Here is a 15238-nt window from a genome sequence, read left to right on the forward strand (position 1 = left end):
CTGTTCTTCTCTCAGCTCTCCTCCAGCAGCAAACATGTGCTGCCAGCAGCCCAGGGCACAAATGTTCTCATTTTCTCCATTTTCCAGCAAAACCCTGCTCATTTCTATCCAGCCTTGCCTTCCTGGCCATCCTTCCTCTCCTGAGTCATCCCCTGGATTCTAACCCCACAGGACACATCCCAATCTTGGGCAGAGGTGGCCACTTCATCAAAAACCCCATTCCTCCCATTTCTAATTCCATCTCTGGGGCATCCCTAATCTTCACAGCAAAGATTCCTGGCAAAACTTGGCCAGTTTTGGCCAAATCCTCATTCCCTGATGGAATGAGCTGTCCCTTCTTCCTGAATCCCAAACCCCAGCCCAGCTGCTGAACCAGAGGCAAACCCCACTTTGCCACAGTGGGAAATCCTGATTTTTCCAAAGTTTTTGGCCAAGTTTGTGCTAAAATCCATTGGTATTTATCCAGGCAGAGTGGAAAATCTGGGAATGCACAGTGAGGGATGGAGAGAGGCAGCTGCTGCCATTTTCTCTAATCCTTTGAACTCGTCACTGGGAAATTGGGGGGAAATTCATCATTTCCAAAGGGCTTTTTATTTCCTGAGCATCTTTACCATGGAGATGGAAGGACCAGGAGAAAACTGCCCAAGCTTGGGCTGTGCTGGTCCCAACACAAAAGGTTTCGTGGGAAATCCAACACAAAGGATTTAGTGGGAAAAGTCAGCAATATTCTTATTTCCCTCTTAAAAAACAAAAGGAAAATATTATGTCTGTTCTTGCTTCCCCACTTCTGTTTCCTTTCCACTCCAGCTTTGCTATTCCTCCTTTCCACAGCTGCTGGAACTCTTTGCTTTGCCATTCCTACAGCTGGAAAACCTCCCAAAGCATTGGGAAAATAAATTTAATAACGAACATTTATCAAAACCTTCAGATTTAAACCCTCAGAGACCCCAAAATGTCGCAGTGTTGTGAAAGTCCCAAGCTTGGCTCTCATTTTCCGTGTCTTGCTCCATGCCCAGCACAGACACCATGGCCAGATGTCTGTAATTCCCAAAATGTCAGCGGAGTGGGGACAGCACAGGGATGGCATCACTCAATCCAGGCAGGAGATGAAGCAGATGACAGGGAATTATAACGATGGGAAGAGAAAAGCCAAGGAATGAACCAGCCCTGCTGCCACAGGAGCATCTCCTGGGTGGCTGCAGGGTGGTTTGGCTGTGGAAATGATGAATCCCATGGGAAGAGGTCGGTCCAAGAGGCACAGTTTGCCTCCCTGAACCAAAATTCCAGAGGCTCACACATCGTGTTCCTTCCTATGGATCAAAACCAACTCCCTTCAAACAGAGCAGCCCCACGACACTCAAAGGCCTCTTGAACTCCTGTCTGCTGAGGCTGGGGACACAAAAAGGCACTTGGAGAGGGATTTTTGGGGATTTCCCCCCCCATGTTTCCAGCTTTAAGGCACAGGGAGGAACTCCAGTACGTCCACGTCCTCCTACCTGCCTGCTTGGAGAACTCCAGAGATGCTGAAGAGCCCGAAGTCGGTGATCACCACCTTCCCATTGTCATAGAAAACATTCTTGGACTTGAGGTCCTTGTGGAGAATGCCCTTGGCGTGCAGGTATCCCATTCCCTGGGACGGAACAGAGAGAGGGAAAAAAATCCCCGAGTTACAGAAAGGGACAGGGCGATGCCGGAGTGGTGGCATTCCCGTGAGATCCATGAGCCACCACAGCACATCCACCCCGTCCCCAAAGGTCCCTGCAGGAAGGGAGGGGTGCCCTGGTTTGGGATGGGCTCTCGGAGGGAGATGGGATTGCGGTGTGAGCGTCCCAGCTGCCACGGCCCCCACTCATCTTCCTGATTAATTGATTCTGCAGGGAAAATGAGCGGCAAACCCACCCGGCAGGCGCTTCCCCGGAATCCTCCGCTGGGAAATGGATGGTGATGATGTTTTCGCCTCCGTGGTTTTGGGGGCTGGGAGAGGAGGGTAATAAGTCACCGCTCCCCATAGCCCTGGCAGAGCCATCGGCGCTTCCGACGGCCCCATCCGCCTGGAAACAGGCGCCTCGCAGGAGTCCTGCCTTAATTCCTTTCCCCCAGGAAAAACTGCTCGGCGGTTAATTAAAATTAGCGCTAATGAGGCGCAAAAAGGCCATGGGTGGGAAATCCAAACTCTCCTGTTTAGCGTCGGCAAATCAAGCAGACTGCCGGCAGCTCCGTGTGGCGGATGTTCAGCTCCGTGGGATAATTCTGGGAATGGGGAGGGGGATAAAACACATTTATCCCAACTTCAGCAGGGATTTTGATGCTGTCCCACTTTTCACTCTCCTAAGCAGACTCAGGGAAAACTTGATCTGCAGGATGCTGCTGAAGGATCAATGCCCAACAGGCCGGCAAACTGTTGCTTAAGAGGGAATATTGGTTGTCTGTCACTGGAAAAAGGGGATTTATTCACTGGAATTCCATGGGGATCCATCCATCCTAATCATCATCTCGTCTTTTCATCTATCATCATTAACCACGCAGGCTGTGCGAGAAGAATTTATTTTTAAGCTGGCGGCTGATGTGGAGCCAGAAGACCTAATCCAAATTCCACCATCTGGAAAAAGTGGCAAAACAAACGGAAAAACACCCCAACCCAGCAAGATATGGGGGTTTCACTGCACCCCTGCAGGGAGAAAATCCTAAAGAGCTTCTGCCAAAGGATGCTGGAGGAAGGAAAGGATTTGGGGCTGGATGCCAGGACCGTTCCAGGCACCGGGATTAATTAGGGGTCTCCAGTTCCCAGCTCATGAAATAATGATGAGGTTTAAAAATCAGCTTTCAAATGTCACTGTCACCTCCACGAAGTGCCAGGGTGGAGCAAGGAACAACATTCCAATGTTTCTCTGGCCAGGGCAGAGCCCTGAGCATCCATGGATGAGCCCCAGTGCCACGGGAATGCTCTGCAGCCCCTTCCCATCATTTGAGGGTGACAGGATCCCAGAAGGACATCAGGACCTTGCTCCTGCCTGCTCCCACATCCAGCGGGGAGCTCATCTCCATGGAATCATCAGACACAGCCTGGCCTGTGCTGAAGGGATTTCTCTGGGCAAACCCAAATCCCTCACCTCGCTCTGTGCTGCAAATTCCAGCGCTGGCACCCTGGGGTGGTCCATGAGGAAACGCTCTGGGCCGAGCAATGCCTTCATTTGCTCAGCCCTGTGAAAAGGCAGCTCCCTCTGCCGGCACCACTCCCGGGATAAATCATCCTTCCCTTCCCGGGGATTGCGGGGTAACCCAATGATCCAATGAGCTCAGCAGCTCTCCCAGCACATTCCAGGATTCAAAAGATAAAATCAAACAACTGCTGGGACCCCGCAGCAAATCCAAAGCCTCTGGACAATGCAGCTCCGAGCCCACCCAAGCCAAGGTTTTGGGATTTTCCTCCGGTCCCCAACACCTGCCACTTCCACATCCACCAAAACATCTGCTGGAGATTGGTGGGGGAAGATGGGAAGGCTGGGAAGCTGGAATGGGCCACATGGTTGGGTCATGGCATTGTGTGGCAGGGCTGGAGTTCTCCAGGAATTCCATTTAATGCCCGGGGAGAGCCTTTAGAGCTCTGCTAATTCCTCCAGGGATCTGGGGTGGATACAAAATCCCTCTGCCCCTCAACACCACAGAGCTGGAGGTTTCCAACCTGTTCCTAACAGGCACCAGCTGCAGAAAAATCTCTCGGCCTCATCCTGGAAAGGCACACGGAGCAATGAACCCACGCAGGGAAAGGGGCTGAACGGAGCTGCTCTTCCTGCTGGGAACATCTGGAAGGCAAAAGCCCTGAGCACAAAAAGGGGGAAAAATACAAAGCTAAACCATGATGCTTCAAGTGTTTGCTCAGCGGGAAAAATCCATGTGTAAAAGGTGAAAAACATGGATCAGAAGCAGGAATTAAGAAGGGAGAGGCTCTGGGTTGCCTCAGGTACCCCCAGCTCAGGCCACGGCTCCAAGGGAGCAAAAGGTTCAGGCTGTGCTCACCTGTCAGCTCCTGCCTGGAGAGTCCAGGAGAATTGAAGGAATTTAAACTTAAAAGTTAACACTGGGTCCAAATAAACACAAAATAGGGAATTTAATAAGACACAGCATAAGCACCATGGAAGAAATACTGCCAAACCTATCTGCTTTTAATATTCTGCTGGGTTTGAACGTTTAAGGGGGGCTGAGATGTGCCAGAAAATCTGATTTTCTGTTGTTTCACCACTGTTAAATGTGGGATCAGCTCCAGGTTTGGGCTCCAGGGTGGAAGTGTTGGCTGACCTTGAGCAGGGCATGGGGGCAGTGTCACAGTGCCAAATATGTTTGGTGATAAATATGTTTGGAATCACAGCAGAACCACAGACAGCTCAACACCTCAGTGCTGCTGCTGACATCCCATGGGAAGCTGTGAGGGCTCAGGAGCAGCCACTCCACCCTGCCAGCAGGATCCTCCCCAGGACTGTGTGAAGGATCACATCTGAAGTGTGGAAGCTGCACTTGGAGCCATCCCTGGGAAATTAAAAGCATTTTTAACTCTGGAAAATGAAGGTGAGCTCAGCCTTGTGGCACCATGGCTTGGATTTCTCCAGGAGCCTCGGCCTTGGGAATGTTTTATGGGAATCCTGGGAATGCTGGAAGTGTCCAAGGCCAGGCTGGACAGGGCTTGGACCAACCTGGGATAGTGGAAGGGCAAGGGGAGGAATGGGACGAGCTTTAAGGTCCCTTCCAACACAAACCATTCTTGTATTCCATGATTATTACAGTTTTTTCCAAGAGAAGAGGAATATCCCACCAGGAACTCCTTCACAGCAGAAATGCTGGAATTAAACACCTGAAATTCCAGCAGGGAAGAGGAGCAGTGGCCAGGAAGATGCCCAAGCATGGGGAGCCCATGGAAGCTTTGGTGCCACCCCAATTCAGCCACATGAGAGAGGTCAAAGAGACCTGGATTTTAAAACCAAGGGGTTCTATCCTGCCCAGAATCCTTGGATTTTAAAACCAAGGGGTTCTATCCTGCCCAGAATCCTTGGATTTTAAAACCAAGGGGTTCTATCCTGCCCAGAATCCTTGGATTTTAAAGTCAAGGGGTTCTATCCTGCCCAGAATCCCTGGATTTTAAAGCCAAGCAGTTCTCTCCTGCTCAGAATCCTTGGCTGCTCCTCTCCTGCTCCCCAGAATGACTGGCCTGGGCCCTTGGCTGGGTTTTTTTGCTGGATCCAGACCCCACCAGAACATACCTTCACAATTTCTTGTGCTATCTGCCTCGTCTTGTTGACATCCAGGACAATTTTGGCATCCCTCACCACGGAGTAGAGAGTCCGTCCTTTACACAGGCTGCAAGAACAGGAGAAGGGAGAGAGAAGTTACAGACAGAGTTTTTCCTGGAGAAACAGCCCCAAATGATAAAGCAGGGAACTTTATAAATATTAATCATCACAGGATTTTGGCCAGATTTTGGCCTCTTGGCTCAAAGCAGATTAAAAATTCCGTAGGGAACTGGAGGCTCTCCCAGTTTGGCACTGGGAGGGAACTCCCACTGCTCCTGACGTGTCCTGGTGGCATCACCGTGGTGCCACAAGGGACAAGCTGGGCTGGCTCCTGGCTTTTCCCTGTATCCCAGCCCAGAGCAATCCCCCTGGTCCTCTCCTGTGCAGAACTGGCCGTGGCTCCCTTCTCCTCCTCCCTCGGGATGCAAAGCTCACAGATGTAAAATAAGTCAAAAGAGGAAAGACAGGGAGGGAACAAAATCCCCCAACCCAATCCCATGTACAATGTCCTCCAATTTTCCTTCTCATACCAATTACAGTAAAATCTATTTACAGAGCCTTAATTACCAAAGGCAGCTGGATGGGGAGGGGGGGGGAGGGGGGTTGGATATAAACCAATTAAAAATATATTGACATTTGAATATCATAATGGAGGACGTGGGTGGCTGCTGCCTCGACTCCCGCCCACAAAAAAAAAGCTTTTTTTTTTTGCTTTTCTCTATCCGCCCACGCTCATTCCAGCAACTTTGGAAAGATGAGAATGGATACCTGTGCCTGGGAAATAAAACACCCAACACACAGCTTGTTAAAGAGGTTTGGTGGCTGCAGATGTTTATTTGATTCTGTTCTGGTTAACAAATTAAAAGTTCTGGGGTTTCATTTTGCTGCTCTCCCCCAGCTCGGCTCCACCACTTTCCCCTTGCCCAGTTCCTCCTTCCCTGTGAATTCCAGCATGCACTGGTTTGGAATCATCCCCTGATAGAGGTTTTGTCCTTTTTGGGTGAAAATCATCACAGAATCACGAAAGAGAATCACAGAATGGTTTGGGTTGGAAAGGACTTTAAGGACTGTATAATTCCAGCCCTCTGCCATGGGCAGGGACACTTTGAATGGAGCACCCTGGGATAGTGGAAGGTGTCCCTGCCCATGGCAGAGGGTGGAATGGGATGGGCTTTAAGGTCCCTTCCTACCCAAACCATTCCACGAGTCCATGAAACCCAAACTGCAGAAGTCACAAACAAAAAGGATCCTCCTGCTCCTAAGCCAGAAGTTCCACATCACTCCATGGGCAGAGAGCAGAATTTTCAGGACAACCAGTGAAACAGGAACAGGATCAATCCCACATCCTATGGGTTTTGGAAAGACAACAGCACCCTTCCAAATATTTCCTCACTGGGAGCGTTAGGAATTGTCCTGCTGGACACAAATGAGCTGCAGAGGGGATTTAGGGCAGCAAGTGCCTCCTCAGGGATGGTTTTCCTTGCTCAGGTGTCCCAGACATCCCTGAGCATCCCAGCTGGATTTAGCCCCGAGGCAGCTGCGATACAAACTCGCTCCCTCTGAGCCATCTTCCCATCTCCTGCAACACTTCCACTGCAGTCAGATAAGAATTTGCTGGAGATTAGGATCCGAGCACTTGGAAATCTGTGATAAAATCCCCGGGTTTCTGTAACTGGAACGAATCAAAGTGTGCAGAGTAACAGTGGGCACAAATTCTCCTTAAATCGCCTTTATTTTTCTGCACTAATTTTCTACATAAACCCACCGAGCCTTAAGCTCTGTCACACAACAGCCTTTTGCCACCTCCATGACCTGCCTGCATACCCAGGACTTCCCCCAGCCCTTCCCAATACACAGAAAACCACAGAAAACCATTTTACAGCCAGTTGCCTGTGATCTGAATTGGTCACAAATTGACACTGGAAATGCAATGAGTGGATTAGCACTGAAATGGGGCTGGATTCCAGCCCTAAAGTGAGTTAAGATCAGCTGTTTTCCTGGGAAAGGGTTGTTTAGAGGAAAATCCTCACATTTCTGCCTATCTGAAGTGCTGAGATAACCCCGAGAGCGGAGCTCGAAGCCCTTTGCTGGTGAGATTCCCATCTTTCCACTTCATTTACAGAATTTCCAAATCCTTCTCAGCGGATCAGGAGAGCAGGCAGACTCGGGGTGGTGGCACCAGGACATGTCACTGTCACCTCTGCTCCCCAGACCCTGGCAGAGCCATCAAAGCAGCCCAGGTGCTTCTCCCCTCCACTCCATGAATAACTCGATGAATCCGAATTAATTCACCGAGCGCTCGCCGCACCAGCACATCCGACTTTTCTTGCTGGATAAGGAGCTGCCAACCTGGAGATAAAGCCCTGTTGATACCTTTTATGCAGCACCTGAGCCCATTCAGCCACCACCTGCAGAACCTTTTCATGGCACAGCTCAACAATTCCGCTTCTCCTCATTCCTCAATCGCTCCCCATTCGGGCAGGACAAAGAGCGGCGCCCGGGGCACGCTCCGAGTCTCCTGCCTTTCCCCTTGGAGAGGTCCCTGCTGAGCATGGCTTTGAGGCTGTGGATGACAAGGCCACAAAACACTCGACACCAAAAACAAGGCAGGTATAATTTGCATCTTCAGATGGATCCCGGGTTATTCAGCGCTGAAGTGAAAATTCATAAGGAATTCTTGTCTTCTTCTCCCGAACTTCTCCGTCCCACCTGGCGGCAGAGCGGGTTGATGACACGTGCCCTGGTGCCACGAGGTGACCAAACACCATCCAGAGCTGAGGGGTGGCTGGGACAGAGATGCAGAGATCCTTCTGGGAGTCCTCAGCAGAGCACCTCATCCCATGGCACATCCACATCCACATTCCGGTGCCTTTCCCGGCATTAGGACAGGCCCAGCCCCATCCTGCTGCAGATGCCACTCTTAATTCAAAATGAGTTTTTGAAGTGTTCAGCCAAGCAAGCCAAATCCCAAATTGCTTTATAAACACTCTGCATTCCCAACGTGGGCTGGAGACATCAGCAGCGGGAGCAAAGCCAAGGCGGCTCACAGAGGAACAATTTGGGATGAGGGAGGAAGAGCTGGAGTGCTGCCTCTGGGTGTTTTTGATGTTCCATGGGAAAACAGCTTCATCTGCCTCCCATTCTTTGGGGTTTTTTACCCCTCTCTGCAATACTGATGGCCATCAGCTCTGCACTGGTGGCCAACACCTCTACATTGATGGTCACTGTCTCTACACTGGTGGCCATTACTCCTACGCTGGTGGCCAACACCTCTACATCGACAGCCACCTCCTCTACACTGGTGGTCATCACCTCTACCCCGATGGCCATCTGTGCTGGTTTTGCACATATGACATTTAGTGAGGAAGGACAAGACACCCACAGAAGTGGCTTTTTTAGAGCAGGTGCTGAGAGCTTCCTCTGTGTCTGACAAAAACCAATCAGGGATTCGATTTTAGAATTGACAACCTGTTAAGCCATTGAGAAAGTTGAATGCACATTTTAAAAATGAACAAAACTCGGGAATCTCTCATTCCCTCCCGGCCTCAATCCAGGTAACAGCCTGGTCCAGCCCCTCTGTGGGAGGGATATTAACTCTTTCACTGCACAGATGAGACTTGCAGACCTTCCATCCTCTCTTGAGTGAAAGGAAAGGACTGAGATGATGACACACACAGAAACTGCTTGGAGACATCAAGGTCAGACAAGAAGAATCAGTCAGGTCCCTGATGGGAGGGGATGAGGAGATGTCTTGGACTGAGATTCTCTTGTAACCTATGGGGAAGATATGATCGATAAATCACTCTTGTTTCCCTGTAACTTGTGGAATGTATTTTGAAGGGATGAAGTGTTCTAACCACAGTTATGAGCAGAAGCACCAGTGCTGAAGGAAGCAGATGTTGAAGTAGATGTGATCCCATGAGAAATTTGAACAGAGAGAGAGAGAGAGAGAGAGAGAGAGGAGTGATGGAGACCCTTTGCCCTCAGGGAAAAAGAAGATCTCTATTTCTAGAGCTGAAAATGATCTGAGTTAGATGAAGAGAACGTGTGCTTTTGAACAGTTTTCATCCTTAAAAAATGGTACCCCCTAAGCTGACATGGTGCTCCATAGCAGCTGTGGGAAGACTGTTAGGGATTTTTACACAGTGATCAGATTTCCATTCTCCTGGAGAGCTGATTCACTGTGACATTGAAACCACAAGAGAACAGTTTCTTGTGGAGAAGTCCCCATAGACTGAAGAGACTCCTCTCCCTAAGTAAACTGGAGAAAAACTATTTTTAGAGATGGTAAACTGACTGATTTGTTTATACATGTTGTAAGTGTGAAAGAAAAAAATGTGTGGGGGGAGGAGAAAGTGTTCTGAAGGTTTTATTCTGATTCTTACTATTTTTCTTTTTAGTTTCTGTTAATAAAGTTTTCTTTATACCCTTCAAAGTTGGAGCCTACTTTTGCCTTTCTCCTAATCCTATCTCACAGCAGGAAATGAGTAAATAATTCTGCAATTAGCCAACACTAAACCCACCACATCAATTAGTGCATTAGGGAAACTCAAATTGGCGAATCAAAACCACTACACCATCACCTCTACATTGACAGCCACCATCTCTACACTGATGGTCATTGTCTCTACACTGGTGGCCAATACCTCTACATAGGTGGCCAACACCTGTACACTGGTGGACATTACCTCTATACTTATGGTCACTGTCTCTACATTGTGGGTCATTGTCTCTACACTGATGGTCATTGTCTGTAGGATGATGGTCATCACTTCCACATTCATGGCAATCACCTCTGCATCAATGGCCATTGCCTCTACATTGGTGGCCAACACCTCTACCTTGATGGCCACCACCTCTATCCTGGTAACCATCATTTCTACATTGACGGTCATCACCTCTACATTCATGGCAATCACCTCTGCATCAATGGCCATCACCTCTACCTGGATGGCCACCACCTCTATCCTGGTGACTGTAACCTCTACATCAATGGCCATCACCTCTACATTGGTGGCCAACACCTCTACATTGGTGGACATTACTTCTACCCTGATGGTCATTGTCTCTACACTGATGGTCATCACCTCCACACTGATGGCCACCACTCCTGCACTGATGGCCACAGTGCTACATTCGTGGCCAACACCTCTCCATTGGTGGAGACTCCATCCTGGCTGCAGCTCAGGATCAGGGATCATCCCGAGCCAAAGGCCTGGCAGCTGCAGGGCACATTCCACCACTCCAGGAGCTTTGTGCTTCCACATAAACGCCCATTCAATTAAGGAGGTGATAAATGCCAGACCCCGGGAAGTTCATTCCTTGCCGGGATATGGATTTATAGGGAAGCAGCTTGGATACCATGGAGACAGTCAGCACTACAGACCCAGGGGAGACACTGGAGAAGAGAGCGAGGTGGGGAATTAATAAAAAATGCTTTAATATAAAAATACCTCTGCTCCCAGCTTACATCTGTGCTGGAAGAAAGACACGGCAAAGGATGCTTGGATGCTCCCACATTCCCCAGCAGTTTACCCACTTTGAGATTTTCACGAAAAAAAGACCCTTTGGGGAATGTTTAGAAAGAAACAGCAACAGGAACCACTGAGCCAGGACTTATTTGATTTCATTTGAACAGGACCAGAGAGGGAAAGAAAGAGTTTTGTACATTCCTGACTTATTTGGGAAGTTTCCCAGCTGTTCCCATATATTGACTTGTTTTTCTCTTTTTCCCAGCATCTGGCAATGGTGCTTTTAGAACTCAACAGCTCCTGAGGTGTTTCACAAAAAGGAAAATTGAACAAGGCTGGAAGAGCAGTAAAGGGAGAGCTTTGGGTTCATTTTTATCCTGAGGTTTTGTTTTCCTCTAAATAGATAAGGAATTTCACCCCCTTGATTCCCTGCCAATGCCAGAGCAAGCAGTGGCAGCATCCAGCCTGAAATTCCTCAGCTCTCTACATCCAAACACCATGATCGTGACCAGGGAGGAAAAATTAGGATACGAGGGAAAATTTCTTCACTGAAAGAGTTGCCAAGCCCTGGAACATCCCCGGAGTCCCCATCCCTGGAGGATTTAACAGCTCTGTGGATGTGGCACTTGGGGACACGGATCAGTGGTGGCCTTGGCAGTGCTGGGGGAACGGTTGGAATCAATGATCTTAAGGATCTTTTCCAATTTAAACAATTCTGTAGTTCTATGGAAGCAGCGGCCAAAACTCAGTGCCAAAAAAGGCGTGACTTGAGCACCAGCATCCAGCAGATGCCAGCCCCTCCAGGCTGGAAATACTCATCCCATCCAACCCCATTCCAGCTGAACCCAGAGCAGCCCCAAAAGGAAGCCAGGGAATTCAATTCCTGCCGTTTCAAGCAGCCCCGAGATGGGAGAGACCCTCCTGCTCCTCATGGATGAGCTTCTGCAGAGCCAAACCAGCAGGAGGAAACAGAAAAGCCCTGGAGAGAGAGCCAAGGCTCCCCTCATCCCACTATCTCCTGCCGATGGAAGCACCAGCTTTTGATGGATATTACTTAGGCAGCAAAATTTTCCTGCCAGCAGCTGGCACACAAGATAACTACAGCCAAACCACAAGGGCTGCAGCAGGAGGAGGAGGAGGAAAAGGAGGAGGAGGGGGATCAGCCTCCCCGAAAAGTAGCTCCAACTCCATCGTCGCCTCGGAAGAAAAAACAACTTCTTTGGAAAAAGCCAACTCCATGCATTTTTATTTGGAGGAAAGAGAGGAGACGAGCTCTTCTCCAGCTGCGGGGAGAAGAGCTCAGAGCCAGGTGAATGCAAAGCAGCCCCTGGGGCTTAGCTTAAGCCAGGCTTTTAAACAAGTCATCCGAAAAAAACTCCATGCTCCAGGTGCCACTGGCAGCCTTTGGGAAGGACACGCTCAGAATGGGCTCCGAGAGGGAAGGGTGCACAGGGATGAGTGCAGGCACCTCGACCTCCTTGTCCCTGATATATTCTCTGCACCCTGCTCCTCTGGCTGCTTTGAAACTCAGAAGATATTTTTTTTTAATCCTTCTGGATAAGGGAAAGAAACTTTGGATAGAGCTGGCTCCACTTAGGAATAGTAAGAATGATTATTATTAATAAAAAGTTAATGCTGCTGTCACAGGAAGGATCTGTTTCTTTGGCTAGGCAGGGTGCCAGCACATGGATCCCCCACAGGCAGCCCTGCTCTGTCCCAAAGAGGATCCCAGGCACTGAGGGTGCTCGGAAAAAATCAGGAATAATTCAGGGATGTCATGCAACAGGGATGGGAAGAGCTGGCACAAGTGGAAGGATTTTTTGGGACCATCTCTCAGCGAGGCACTTAATCAAAGGCATTTCCTCAAATCCCTTCCTCTGCAGCAAAGCAAATCCCACTGTGTGAAACACTTTCCTGGAGAAATCAGGGCCAAACCAGCAAGATTTCCATGGCATTTGGAAACACTCTTACAACACAAAGGAAAACTTTCCCCCTGGAGCATCCTCCACGTTAAGGACCAGCCGCTGGTGGGGATTTGATGCTCCAGTGGGTAAGAAAAGCTCAGCCAGCCCTGACATTCCCACATCAAACACGGAGGATCACGCTGCTGCTTTTCCCATTCCCAACCATCCTCTTGGCTCAGGATATTCCAGGCCCCTCCCCAAGCTGCTGCCTGCTGGTGGAAGATATATCCAGGTTTAATGTATGTATTAATCCACATATTGACTTTCCTGTTGTCAGTCGTTATCAAGATTTATCCGGCCTGATGGCCTGGCATCGATTGGGAGGGAGTGTATTCCCATGGGTCAATCCATTCTCATCCAGAGCCTGGCATGAAGTCGATCCCTATTTATTATATGATCTACGAGTTCCATTATTTAACTGCCAGGGAAGGGAATGTGGCAGAAAAGTAGGAAAAGGGAAAACAAGAGAGGCAGAGAAGAAAGGTCTGGCTCCTAAAGCAGGTGTTTGAACACGGACTTGGTTAGGGGAGGCAGGAATCCATGACTTCCCTGCCCAAAATACAGCCAGGAGTGGGGAGAGGAGGGCAGGACCTGAAAGGCACTTTGGAAATGCTCCAGGATCATGAGAATCATGGGATGGTTTGAGTGGGAAGGGACCCTAAAGATGATGTAATCCCACCCCCTGCCATGGGCAGGGACACCTTCCACTATCCCAGGCTGCACCAAGCCCCATCCAATCTGGCCTTGGACACCTCCAGGGATGGGGTAGCCTGGACCAAGGCCTCAGAGAGAAGAATCTCTTCCCAAAATCCCATCTAACCCTGCCCTCTGTCCATGGGAAGCCATTCCCTGTGTCCTATCAGTGCATGGCTCCAGCCTGGCATGGAGGAAAACAGGGTGGCAACTCTGTGCCTCAGTTTCCCTCCCACTGACCAGGATTTAGAGCTTCTCCTTCAATTCCCAGCACAGGAAGGAAGGCTGAGAGGATTAATTTTAGGTCCATTGAGGAGAAAAATCCGATTTCATAGAATCCTGCAATGGTTTGGGAATGGAAGAGACCTTAAAGATCCTCTCAATTCCAACCCTTGCCATGGGCAGTGATGCCACTCAGGTTGCCCAGGGCTCCATCCAGCCTGACCTTGTTGTTCCTTCAATGTGGGGCTCGTTAAAGCTCAAAGCACAATTTGGGTGCCTTGGAGGTGGCTGCAAGAACCACGGAGCATCCACAGGTGCTGGGGGTTGGGTTGTATTTCCTTTCTTTTCCTTGTTACTTGTGGAATTTTTTCCCATTGAGTTGCTAATAGGCACTGATGGCTGGGTGCTTGAGACATCGGGGAGTGGGGAGGGGAAATAACTCTGGTTTTTTGGGAGTTTCTTGGAGGGACAGAGACACCAGACGGGGGCTGGAGCAGCTGCAGATCTTTCTGCTCTGCTTTGGCGTCGGAGAAGAACATCCAGGCTGTCACTGACTGAGAATTCAGGGGCACCGGAGGGATCTATCACCATGTGCTCTGTGCCCCTAAATCCCGAACTTCTCCTCTCCCTGGCCCAACACCGCTGTTTATTCAGTTTTGTTCTGGGTTTCTCCACACCCTCCTGCCGGCCCGGGACATTCTGCAGCGACCACCGTGGAATTCCTGACACATCCTGCTGGATCCCACAAACCTGGGATTTTTGAGCTTTCTGTACTTTCTGGCACTGACCCCCTGGAGAACACTGCTTTAGACCTGAGCCCTTGGAGAATGCTCCCAAATTTGAGTGATGGAGTTAAAATCACGGGTGTGTAGCTAAACAGAAGTGTGTGATTTCACATGGTGAAGGGTTTATAATTTGAGGTTTTTATAATGTAGTAATAGGTATGGGACAAAATGGAGAATTTTGGATTTCTTTCTGTCTTCTTCCTTCTTCTTCATGGTTTCAGGTAATAGTTTCTGGTTGGTCAGTGAGTGCTGCACTGTGGTCACAGGAGTTTGGTTATTGGGTCAAAAGTATAAATAATATAGGTGTTAATTCTCTATTGAACTGTTTAGCTTTAAGAGACCTTGTAAGTAGCTCATTTCACCTCCATTTTGCTCACTTTTAGCTGGTAGCTGGAAGTGTTGCTGAACTCTCTGTACTTAAAATGAGATTTAATAAACCAAAGTCAAACACGAGAAAATTCTTCTCCTTCGTATTTTTAATCCTGACTCTGAGTGAAGACAGAAGAAAGTGAAGACAAGCCACTCACTAAGTGCTGCAGACACCACCCATTTACACATCTCATCCACCACCCCGGGACTTTTGCTCACTCCAGCTGTGACAGCAACTGCACCAAAGGGAAAGTGCCTGCAGCTGAGAGGGCTGGAACTGGGTCCTGCTTCTGTTTGTTGTTAATTCCATTGTTGTTGCTTGTTTGCCTTGTTTTACATACTAGTCAAGAACTGTTATTCCTATCCTCATCTCTTTGCCTGAGAGCCCCTTAATTTCAAAATCACAATCATTCAGAGGGAGGAGGGGGTTTACATTCTCCAATCCAAGGGAG

General features: G+C 49.2%; 1 protein-coding gene across 4 annotated transcripts in view; it reads right to left on the reverse strand.

Moving 5' to 3' along the window:
• The window catches only part of KSR2 (kinase suppressor of ras 2), an 85313-nt gene that overhangs the window by 12567 nt on the left and 57508 nt on the right, over window positions 1–15238 (reverse strand). For all 4 annotated transcript variants that reach the window (XM_088176126.1, XM_088176124.1, XM_088176127.1 and 1 more), the window contains 2 exons: window positions 5253–5349; window positions 1497–1630 (listed from right to left, as the gene is read on the reverse strand). In XM_088176126.1, coding sequence (XP_088032252.1) covers window positions 1497–1630; window positions 5253–5349 — 231 coding nt within the window. The remainder of the gene's footprint in view (window positions 1–1496; window positions 1631–5252; window positions 5350–15238) is intronic.

The sequence above is a fragment of the Sturnus vulgaris genome, chromosome 19, assembly GCF_052056855.1.
Source record: "Sturnus vulgaris isolate bStuVul1 chromosome 19, bStuVul1.hap1, whole genome shotgun sequence".
Lineage (NCBI taxonomy): Eukaryota > Metazoa > Chordata > Aves > Passeriformes > Sturnidae > Sturnus > Sturnus vulgaris.